This window comes from Dipodomys spectabilis, unplaced genomic scaffold, assembly GCF_019054845.1.
Source record: "Dipodomys spectabilis isolate Male_0828 unplaced genomic scaffold, ASM1905484v1 ptg000087l, whole genome shotgun sequence".
NCBI classification, from domain to species: domain Eukaryota; kingdom Metazoa; phylum Chordata; class Mammalia; order Rodentia; family Heteromyidae; genus Dipodomys; species Dipodomys spectabilis.
The window spans coordinates 856,966-868,952 of record NW_024870764.1 but is presented as its reverse complement, the minus strand read 5'-3'; the positions used below and the strand labels follow the sequence as shown (position 1 = coordinate 868,952).

Here is an 11,987-nt window from a genome sequence, read left to right as displayed (position 1 = left end):
TCTGTAGCCACCGAACCAGCGTAGGCTTCACTCACTGGCACCTGATCAGAACCGGGCTATTTCACCAGTACAAAACTTTAGAAATTGAAAATGGCCTCTTCTGTCTGAAAATTGTCACTACATTTTTCCAAGCTAGAAAAAAGAGAATATTGATTTAAGGCTAATAACAAGAGAGCTGAGCATCCCAGTTTACCTCACATATTAAAACTTATATTTTGCCCCCTTTTTAAAATGGAAGCAAACATGTTTCACCCCTTCCCCTGAAGTGTAATTATTCTCTTCCTCTAGAAAGACGGAACCAAGGCTGAGAGTTTTGGAGCAAGGTATACAAACAACCTGTGAAAAATGGCTCCAACCTTTTTGTTTGGAAAATTGCCTTGGATTAAAAAAACGGACACAAAGTTAAATTATGTCCATGTAATAAACACATGAATTCAAATTGTTTGAAAATAAAAATGTTTCAAAATTAAAACAAATAATAATAGTTAACCTCTGTGCGCTTCATTATATTTTCCTTATACCTCAATAAAATTTTTGATAAACATTAAACGAGGAATACAAAAACTGTCAGCCAAACTCATTCGAAAACAACACAAAAACCCTGATCTGGTACAAATATCCCAGAAATTAGCTCACTTTGGGAAAGACTGGGATTCTTCACAAATCCCTAAACAGAGAATCAGAGCATCTTCCTTGGAAGTAGTACATGTGTACTTGTGTAAACACTATTACAAGTTAGCCTTTTATGCTAGTTAGCTGGGTAAAAGAGTTATGAGTGTGTCCCCAACAAGCAGGTCTAAGAACAGGCACTGGACACTTTAAGCATTAGGAGAACTCCACCTTTCTGAAAGCAAAGGAAGAGAATAGTGAGCTTGACAGTATCTGACAAAGATGATCTCTCCTAGTCTCTCCTTTGAAGAGGTTTACAGACATCAATACAGTTAGAAACTTTCCAGAGACTGGAGCTCTGGGAATCATATTGTAGTTTCAAATAGTAAGTAGATTTAGTGTCTGATAATCATGGTCTCTTGTAAACCACTGACAATTTAAGGACCCTTAATACATAAAGAGAGACCACTAGCAATGTAAGGACCCTTAATGCATAAACTTAGCAGTACGTTAATGTAATTAGAAAGCTGTCCCTGTGTATTCACTGAGCAAATAACTCAGGACCTAACTGTTTCCAAACCAACTTCTGACAAACCAACCTCCAGACATCATCTGTAATTCTTACTATGTGCTTGTAAAAATTAAAAGAGTTGAAACCTTTTCAAATACTGCAATTCAATTTACTGTGGAAAAAATTCCCCTTTCCTGTATGTCCTCCTAATATATGCCAGAATCCTTTGGTGTTTGGATTTGTCCCAGTAACTGGGGCAAATATTGGACTACTGGCAGTTTCTAATCATCTCTGCATTGAACCATGGGGAAAAGGATGTACCTCACTTTCCCTAAGGAGGACTTTCAGAATCCTAAGGAGGACTTTCCTTGTCTGAGCTATCTTTGTTTACAAGGGCTTTTTCCTTACTTCCATCACTTTCGCTCTCGGAATCACTCAGTTCCAAATCTGGGCAGTAACCATCGGTCTCTGGATATGCCGCTTTCTCAGAGGATCGCCTAAGAAGCTTCCTACCCCGGAACTGATCTTTAGGATTTATATTCTTAGTTGGTTTCACATAGCATTGGGGGCCGTCAGTGCTCCTTCTGCATTTTTTGGTGGTTTCTTTAAAGGATCTGAATTTTTCCACAGTTGATTTTCTAAAGCTACTCTGACCAGCTAAGTGGGAGCCTACCATGGGCTCCTGGTTATCGAGCATCTCACTAGCACTAGCTTCCTGGATGACATTCATAGGCAGATTGTCCTTAAGGCCATCTGACTTGGCAGACTTGGGGCTAGGCTCACTATTTCCATTGTTGGCACGAGACTGTCCATAGAGGACAGCCTCAAAGACTGGAGACTTCTCCACCTCCACTGATGGCCCATGAGAAAGCTCAGAAGATGGAGATTTCTGAGTAGGACTGGGACTGTTGGCTTCATTCTGAGAATGGCTGTCCAGCAAACAGTTATTCTTGCTTTCTAGCAGAGGCCTTGAAGACGATTTCACTTGCAGGTCCAGTGGCTCTTCAGGCACCTGTAGGCTTCTTTTACCGAGAGTAAGCAAGCCACTGTCAGGAGAGCAGGGTCGATGATCAGTCTCTATGGTGCCATTTCTGCAATCTTCTGGTATTGGTCTGGCCCCCGAACTTAAGGCAACTTTTGATGGTGAGGAAAATAGTGCGTTCTCCAGTGCATCTGTCAAAGGAGATCCTGAGATGGAAAAGAATGATTTGTTTTAACAACTGATTTAAGTAATAGTTTATGTGCTTGTGGCAGAGGGAGTTGATGGACCCACTCTTCCTAGTGTTCACCAAAGATCTATCACGGTGTAAGTGGTGAAAGTGGTACTGGAGGATGGGGTGAAGGGTAGTAGTCTCAGTAGTGCAACTCTGTTCCATGGCTCCCAACTTCCTTACCTCTCTTTTCCCTATCTGTAAAAGGATTACAAAGACTAGTATGCTGCTCCTTGTACCCCTAGTCTGCCTCTTTCCCCTCCAAATACAAGGTCACTAGCAGGGGTTTGCAATTGACACTGTCTACTTGTGTGTCTTGGCTTATACAAGCATAGGTAATGCACGGCACTGCTAAAGACATGCCTTGAACATGGACATCTCAGATCCTATCCCTCCCTTCTCTCCTGGCCTTCCTCATAAATGCAGCACAGGTTTTGGTCAGGAAGAGTACATGTATGTTGTAACCTGTCATTAGACATGGGTGGTTCCCATGAAGTTTAAGCTCTTAGCCTATAATAATATCCTGAGTACAAGTTACCATGGTAGAGATTACAGGGAGGTTTTAATGTAAGAATCAGGTAAGAATCACATTCCCACCTTTGGCCAGTTCCCTGGCTATGTCATCATATGATCATAGGTCTTAATTGTGTGAACACTTCCAAATTAAAAAAATATATACTACCAAAAATTCATCCATGCATATGGACTTAACCCTTGCCACTATCATCTTATTGAAGCTTTGCCAAAGATGTCTCCCGTGGGCAGTGTGTGAGACCCACAGCCCCCATTTCTGCCACCTGTTGATGTTGCCAGCCACTCGGAGGCTATGACTTCTACAATAAGAAGCCAAATGTCTAAAGTCTTCTCTTCAGCACACAGGGGCTTTTCCTTGCTGTTCTTTGGTTCTTCTTGCTTTGCTAGCCAGTCGCATTGTCCTGTAATACTATCACTGTCTCCTGCTATACCACTGTGCTTCTTCCTGTTATCACTCACAAATACCCCAAAGCCTCATTTGGCTGAGCCCCGGCAGGAGCTGATTCTGCATACCTATCTCAGTGACCCCTAGTGGCCTAGGCTGTTACTTATCTGTGTTAAATGAGAAGCACAGAGGCTACAGGTATTACTGAATGTGACCGTCATTACTTCAGCTAGGCTTCCATACAAGAAAGGATCCTGTCTAGCTTAGATCTTAGTCCCTAGTAGGTGCTCAACAAATGTTAATGAATAAATGAAAAGATAATATATATTTCTCTTAACTTCTGGCTAGGATTTTATAAACTATTGGTGAATAACCCTGGAATTAAATCCTGTCTAGGAACTGAGATTCAATCTTATCATCATCATCATCATCACCACCACCATCATATTATTATTATCATAACCATACCCCAATTTCCAGCTTTTTTATGGTTAACTGGAGATAAGAGTCAGACTTTCCTGCCTGGGCTGGCTTTGAACCACTATCCTCAGACCTCAGCCATCTGAGTTGTTAGTATTATAGGTGGAATCTCAACTATTGAGATTTTTTTTTTTTTGCCAGACTTGCGGCTTGAACTCAGGGCCTGGACACTGTCCCTGAGCTTCTTGTGCTCAAGGCTAACACTTTACCACTAGAGCCACAGTGACACTTCTGCCCTTTTCTGCTTATGTGGTGCTGAGGAATTGAAACCAAGGCTTCATGTACACTAGGCAAGCACTTTACCACTAAGCAACATTCCCAGCCCATATTGAGATACCTTAATGAATTAGATCATTACAGAATAAGTTCATGGCTCCAACTAAAGGCTTCAAACATCTGTTTGGGGTTTAGAGACTTGCAGTTTCCAATTCTATCCTGAGATTTCTGGCCTCATAAGACAACATGAGCTATGTTCACATCAGGACTGGACAGAAGCAAATGAAATATCTGACAAGAACTTTAAAATATTTTAAGTGGAACATTTGACAATATTAAATTATTAAAAAGGACATAACCAGAGTCTATATATTTGCTAGGACATTTTTTTTGTCGGTCATGAGGGCTGAATTCTGGGCCTGGGCAGTGTCCCTCAGCTCTTCAGCTCAAGCTAGCACCCTACCACTTGAGCCACAGCACCACTTCTGGCTTTTTTCTGCTTATATGGTACTGAGGAATCGAACCCAGGGCCTCGTACATGTAAGCCAAGCACTCTACCACTGAGCCAACTTCCCAGCCCCCTGCCAGGACAATTTTAACAAACAGCTTACCTGTAGCAATTTCGTCGTGAATTATCTGGGCCTGCAAGTTGAAGATCTGCTCCTGTAACTTATTCTGTGTGAGTTTCAGCTTCTCTCTTCGGCTTATCATGTAGCACAGATTTTGAACCTAAAAGACCAATCCCCAGAAAATAGATGTTTGTCACAGTAACAAAATTTGACAGTTAAAATTGTTTAAAATGAAGATGACTAAGATTGAAGAAGGGGATAGGTAAGAATGATGACTGACTTCAAGAGCCACACAGTGAGAGAATTCCACAGGAATTTCTGCAGTCATCATGGGGCATTAATTCCATATTAATCAGTAGCAAAAGCAAAATGCTCCAACGCTGCCTTCTGAAATCTGTTTTCTTTTGCAGCAACTTTGAGGTTTAAACTCAGGGCCTTGTACTTACTAGACAAGCATTCTACTACTTGATCCACACCCTTTGGCCATCTTTTTCTAAGCTATTTTCTCATAGGGTCTTCATGCTTTTGCCTGGGCTAGATTTGGATCATAATCCTACTATCTATGCCTCCTGTGTAGCTGGAATTTCAAACATGTACCATCATGCCTGGTGTGGTGAAAGGGGGTCTCACCAGCTTTTTCCTCCCAGACTGGCATTAAGACAGCCTCCTCTCAGTCTTTGGGGCCTCCTGAGTATCTGGTAGTATAGGTGTAAGCCACTGTGCCCAACTTTAAAAGTCTATTCTTTCTGTGGTGTTACGAGCTTAATATTTACATGCACAATCAGAATGGGAAGAATGTCTACTGATTTAGCCTTCCCTTTCAGTCCCCAAATACAGATGATGGGAGTGGAGGAGAACGGTCTGCTTCTAAGATTCAAAGTAGCTTCTTATTTTTGTGCTGGTCCTGGGGACCGTCCTTTAGGATTTTGCTCAAGACTAGTGCTCTCCCACTTGAGTCACAGCTCCACTTTGTTTTTCTTAGTGGTTAATTGGAGGTTAGAGTCTCATGGACTTTTCCTGCTAATGCTGCCTCTGAACTGCAATTCTCAGATCTCAGTGTCCTGAGTAGAAAGTGGCTTTTTTGCTCATACCTTCAGTTTAGTCAAGTTTCCACACTCACCAGCGGGTGACCCCTCACCTGTTCTATGATCTAGTTTATGCGTTTATAAATGGAGGTGGTTAAGTGTTTTCTTCCATAAGCAGGTTAGGATTAACATTTATAAAATGTTTAGAAGAGTGTTTATAACAACAGTAATACCAACAGGGACTCTATGTATATCTTAAAATTTTTCATATTTCACTGAGATAAAATGAGGGAGAGGGTGAAACTGTTCAAATAGAAATGTGCTCAGATTGGGTGGTGGGAGGGTAGGGGGGAGGTAGGGAACGGATGTGAATGGTAAACAAAGGAGGAAGCTGCAATGCTTGATAAGAAATGTACGCATTATCCTGCCCATGTAATTGTAACCCCTCTGTACAGTATGTTCACAAAAAAAATAATAAAATTTAAAAAAAAAAAAAAAAAAAAAAAAAAAAAGAAATGTGCTCAGGTTGGGAATGTGGCTTAGTGGTAGAGTGCTTGCCTAGCATGCATGAAGCCTTGAGATTGATTCCTCAGTACCATATAAACACAAAAGGCCAGCAGTGGTGCTGGCTCAAGTGGTAGAGTGCTAGCCTTGAGAAAAAAAAAAAAAAAGAAGCTTAGGGTCAGTGTACTGGCCCTGAGTTCAAGACCCAGGACTGGCAAAAAACAAAAAACATATTTTTTAAGGTCTCATAGTTTTTGGAGTTTTGGTAGCAGAAGGGACCCCCCCCCCCCCGCACCTAGCCATTTCTATAACTGCACAATCAATTTAAAGATTCTTCAGGGTAAACATAGCACCTAGTTTACCTTTGAACTCCTATAGCACCTAACTTAGTGGGCACTTGAAGAATATATCCTGAGTTAAATTATCTGGTGGTATGGCTGTCAACCTGAGGTGGTGCTGACTGCCACAGGCTTGCAGGACTCTGGAGCTGTCCTTAGCTACGGGCCACACAACTACGTGTGGGGAGTAGTGGAGGCTAGCAATGCTGCCACGTATCTTATATTACCTCCTATAATTGAAAGCAGTGCCCCACAACATACAATCCATACTATTCAGTCTAAAACACCCAGAGTGCAGCTAGCACTTTCCTGCACCTAAAGTATACTCTTTCCTCAGCTTGCAGTCTCTAAATTGTGTAAGTAAATACAGTCAAGCCAATTTGGGCTCAAAATGAACAAAAAGTAAACTAAAGCTGGGTGTGGGTGGCTCATGTCTGTAATCCTAGCTACTCAGGAGTCTGAAATATGAGGATCATGGTTCAAAGCCATGCTGAGCAGGAAAGTCAGTGACACTCTTATCTCCAATTAGTCACAGGAAAAGGTGGAAGTGGCACTGTGCCCCAAGTGGTAGAGCATAAAATAGATGAGCATAAAAAGCTTAAGGACAGTGCCCAGGCCAAATTCAAGCCAGGACCAACAAAAAAAAAAAAAAGAATATATAATTTTAAAAAAACAACAAAAATCATATACATGAGGCCTTGCCAATCCCCTGAATGTGCTAATCAAAATTTCAAAGGTGCCCCAATGTCTCCAGACCATAATAAAATCAGAAGACAGGCAAAGACCCAGGAGTGCACAGACTTTTGAGGTGGTTCTTTTTTTTTTTTTTTTTTTGGTGGTGGTGGTGGTGGTGGGGCCTGAACTCTGGGCTTGGGCGCTGTCCCTCAGCTCTTCAGCTCAAGGTGAGCACTCTACCACTTGAGCCACAGTGCCACTTCCAGTTTTCTAATGGTTTATTGGAGATAATAGTCTCACGGACTTTTCTGCCAGGGCTGGCTTTGAACCGTGATTCTCAGATCTCAGCATCCTGAGTAGCTAGGATTACAAGTGTGAGCCACCAGCACCCAGTGAGGTGGTCCTTTTTAAACTGGAAGTAGGACTTTCTATTTTTATGCAGACTGTGATCTATGCACTAGTCAGAGCCAGTCTCCTTACCTTCTCCAAGTCCTGCCGCAGGTGCATAAACATTCTCATGCGAGTGTGAATATTTTCTTCTTTTGGCTGTAGCAGGGTGTTTTCTTCTTCCAACTTTGGAGGAAATAATGGTTTGTTGAAGTTGCTTTTGCGCTTCAGTTTCCAGTAGTTATAGATAAAGTCCACAGTTTCCACAGATAGTGCTAGTTCTGCAGCCACATCTTCTGCTTTCACAAAGGAATAGAACTCTTCTTCTAGCTCACGAAGCTTCTGTGCCCTCACGTTATTTTTCTCACTCTTGGTCTGGCTCAGTTTGGCAGCTCTGTGGTTGTAGGGCTCAACCTCCCCAAGTGACTGCCTGTTTTGGCTGTGCTTGAGACAGAATGACTTGAATTTTTCTTTGTTGCTATCATCTTGGATCCTCTTCATCTCTAAGTTGTGCTCAAAGGCACAGGTGACATGAAAAGCTATGGTGCAGCTTTTTACAGAGCACTGTGGAAGAAAGGATGGTTAACGGCAACAGATTTAGGGGTGGGGGGCAGGGAGAGCCCTATGTCAAGCATATACTGAACTTGTAGGAAGCCAAGGAAAGACAAAGAAAAGGTATGACCATGAAAATTATTTACCATGTACCTAGGAAACCTGTAAAAAATGTGTCCAATTCCCATTTTAAGGTTTCAGCTCAAGCATTTAAACCTTGAATTTTGAGTTTTGCTGGGCCACCTTCCTTAACTCCTAATCAAGTTATGTGATTTCTTTTCTGGACCTTTCACATTACTTTGTATATGATCTTATACTGCTACTTTTTGCATCATACCTATAATGTAACTGTCAAATCCTTGGCCATAGGTCTTAAAGAGAGAAGTTGTGCCATTCATTTTGGCATTGCTATCAACTATGGAATGAATAGTAAAATGCTTCTAAAAATGAAAAATAAAGTCAGTATTATTGCCATGGCAACCATGGTTCTACAATGGTTGCATCGACTGCAATAACTAAGTAACCTAACTTTTGTTCTTGTACTTATTGCCTGGTTAGCCTGGGACTGTGATCTATGCCCACATGCATCTGAAATTATAGGAATGTTGAGACAGGGTCTTGCTAACTTTTTTTGCCCGGACCAACTTTGAACTGGGATCCTCCAAATCTCTGCCTCCTGAGTAGCTAGATTACAGGTGTAAACCACTGTGCCTGGCTTGAAATTGCTCATGTAGGGCTGGAGACATGGCTTAGCAATAGAGTGCCTTGCAAGAGCAAAGGCTGGATTTCAAATTCTAGTAGTAGCATTTCAACCATTTTGAACATCAGCACAGATATAAAACACTTCCATCTGAAAGTATGGTGATATATGCCCATGTTTCCCTGGAGGTATGAGGAAAGCAGGGAGACCAAGAGAGGAGTGGCTACAAGGGGTCCTGTAGGCTGGGTGTAGGTGATGGTTTGCCTGCCTGTCTGTCTCTGTATGTGAGTTCCAAAGAAAGTGTGGTATTTGTTCCTCCTCATCCTCTTCTGAAAGTGTTTTTAAGCACTTGACTGTGGGAGAAAATCTTGTATTGAATTCCCCCCTCACCTCTCCTTTTCTCCCAAGCACAAAGCTTTGTGTTCACAGGAGACACTGCCTGTTTAGAAGAGCAGTGTAGCTGGGTTAGCCTGGGGCTTCTCTAGAGCACATACTTCTGATGCACATGTGGGTTCCCATTCCCTAGCAGAGCAGAAGGAAGTCCGTGCTGGGGGCCCATCACACAGGGCATAGGACAGCTTTTGTCTAAGGGCCTTTGTGAACCCAGATTGCTGCTTTAGGTGTCAGTCTCCACGCTGGAGTGCACATGTACCCAGCTATTCTTCCTGTTTATGGCCTCAAATCAGCTCATCTTCAGCTGTCCTGGCATCCCCAACTGCTGCCTGTACATCCCAGGTGCCCTTCCTGTTTCCCAACACAGGTTTTCTGCCTTGATTTAGCAGAGCCTTCATCAGCCACTATCAGTCTCAGTCCTGTCAGTCATCCTGTTTGTTGGCTAAAAGTATCAGGCACTTTGGTTGCCTTTCCTTTCTGTGTATATCCTTAAGGAGAGGTAAGCTTCTTACAGAAGGCCAGAGCAAGTACAAGTCTGGTCCACGGCTTCACCAGGGCCCCAGGAGTCTATCAGTGCCACTCATTCTCTCTCCCTGAACTGGTGTGGCTTCTTAGAACTGCCTAGAGTTCCTCTCTACTCCCTGCCTAGTGGGGTGGCAGGCAGTTGTTCTGCCCTTCTTAGAATCTTCACACATGGCAAGCCCCCTCTGAGCAGAACCACCAGTGTCTAACACCCTAGAGGTAAGGCCAGCAATCAGCCTTAGGTGATCAAAATGATTTTTGGCTTCAGCCCAGTTGAGGAGGACTATTAGTTTGAGAAGAACTTGTCTGTGCATAAAGTGAGGTGTATGGGTGTGTGTGGGTGGGTGGGTGTGGGTGTGCATGTGCATTTATTTGGTTGTGTACGCATGTGTACATTCCTTTTTCTTTTGCCATGGGGATGAGTTTGAGACATTTTTCCAGAATAGCCTTCTCTCCCTGTAGTAAGGACTGGCTGTAAGTCCATTATAGCACATGTAGCCTAGAGAGAACCTCAAGCTGGTAGCCCAAGGGTGACCAGAGTGGGCAGTGGACATGAGGGTAAAAACCTCCAAGAGCCCTGAGAAGAGAGGCTAGAAAGGTTTCTAGGGTTCTAGTCCTCCCCCTAGCCTTGCTGGATCCTGGTGGCCTCAGTGAAATGAATGTAGGAGCAGCTCTGGCTTCCCCTGTGTGTGTAGCCATCATTACTACCTAACTCCAGAACATTTTTCTCATCCCACAAGCAAATTTGATGCTCATTTGCAGTTACTCCTTTTTTCTAACCCAGCTTCAAGAAGCTGCTAATCAACTTTCTATCCCTACATTGTTGCTTATTGAACATTTCATATATGTGAAGTCATATAAAATATGACAATGTCTGACCTTTTCCATGTAACACTACTTTATGGTTCATCCTTGTTGTAGCATGTATTAGAAATTCAATGCTGTTTATGGCCCAAAACACCTATTCCACTGTATTTATCCATTCATTAATTGATGTGTACCAGGGTATTTTTCACTTTTGGAGATTTTATGAAATAATGCTGCTATGAAAACTTGTACAGAAATTTTGTATGGATGTCTTCATTTATCCTGGGAGATACCCTCTCAGCCCAAAGAGTTGTCTTTGTTTACCTAGAGGCCTTGGGCCAAATCAGATGGCCTATGTTACCAATGGAATTTATGCTGCAGCCTTCGGGCTTTGCAGTATAAGCTTGGCCTATGGAGGAACCTGACTAAGGTCAGCCACAATGATGGCTAGCTGTTTCTATGAGGCCAGCCCATAATATCATCTTTGGACACTAAGGCTTAGTGAGTTTTCCTGCTTGCCAATATTCTGCTGTATCCACTGAGTCAAAATCCTGATGTTATCCTAACACCTATTTTCTTTTATACCTCCTATATGATCTATAATAGCTCCTGTTCAATCGAACTTTGTCATTCATGCAAATTCCAGCCAATTCTTACCACCTTCAGCCCTACCACTGTGGGATAAGCAACCATTTTCTCATGAATTGCTATAACAGGCTCCTAATTGCTTTTCTGGTTTCTAAACTTCAGTCTTCATAGTCTATTTTGAGTAAAACTGTCAAAATAGTTTTCTTTTTCTGTGTGTGTGTGTGTGTGTGTGTGTGTGTGAGAGAGAGAGAGAGAGAGAGAGAGAGAGAGAGAGAGAGAGTAATGGGGCTTGAACTGTACCTGAACTATTTTGCTCAAGGCTAGTACTTTACTGCTTGACCCACAGCTCTACTTCCAGCCTTTTGTGGTTAACGAGATAAAAGCTTCACAGTTTTTCCTATATGGACTAGCTTTGAACTTCAATCCTCAGTAACTAGGATTATAGACGTGAACACTGGTTTTGTATTTAAAACCAATTCTCACTTACCTACATACGAGATTGTCGCTCCCTATGTAGTCTAGGCTGAACTCAAAGTTTCTATCCTTCTGATACAGCTTGAGTGCTAGGACTAGAGGTATGCACTACAATACTTGTGTTTGGATTTGTTTTTAAAGTGTTAATAGGCAATTTTTAAAATTTACATAACAGAACACAGTGATAATCCTATATAACATCATCCAGCTTCAATGATTATTGGTACATGGCTGATCTTATTTTATCTTTATTCCTCATAATTGTTTCCAAAACATATAAATCATTTCACCCATCTGTACAAAACTTGCCAAGGGCTTCTTAAGCACTTAAAAAAACACACCAAAATCGTATAAGGGTACTGAAAAATCTTATCAGGAGACTCAAAAGCCAAATGAAGCTAGTCTCCCATTTTTATGTTGTCTGTGAGCTAAGAAATTTTTACATTTTTTAATGGTGCTGGGATTGAACCTGGGTCCATGTGTATGCTAGGCAAATTACTATTAAGC

The 11,987-nt window shown here is 42.1% G+C and overlaps 1 protein-coding gene across 1 annotated transcript in view; it reads right to left on the bottom strand.

Moving 5' to 3' along the window:
- Positions 1–509: 509 nt before the first annotated feature.
- The window catches only part of LOC122111735 (protein Jade-3-like), a 63,514-nt gene continuing 52,036 nt past the window's right edge, over positions 510–11,987 (bottom strand). The window contains exons 8-11 of the mRNA XM_042684470.1: positions 7,538–8,008; positions 4,558–4,675; positions 1,079–2,308; positions 510–1,038 (exon numbers count right to left, since the gene is read on the bottom strand). Coding sequence (XP_042540404.1) covers positions 1,473–2,308; positions 4,558–4,675; positions 7,538–8,008 — 1,425 coding nt within the window. The 3' untranslated portion in view covers positions 510–1,038; positions 1,079–1,472. The remainder of the gene's footprint in view (positions 1,039–1,078; positions 2,309–4,557; positions 4,676–7,537; positions 8,009–11,987) is intronic.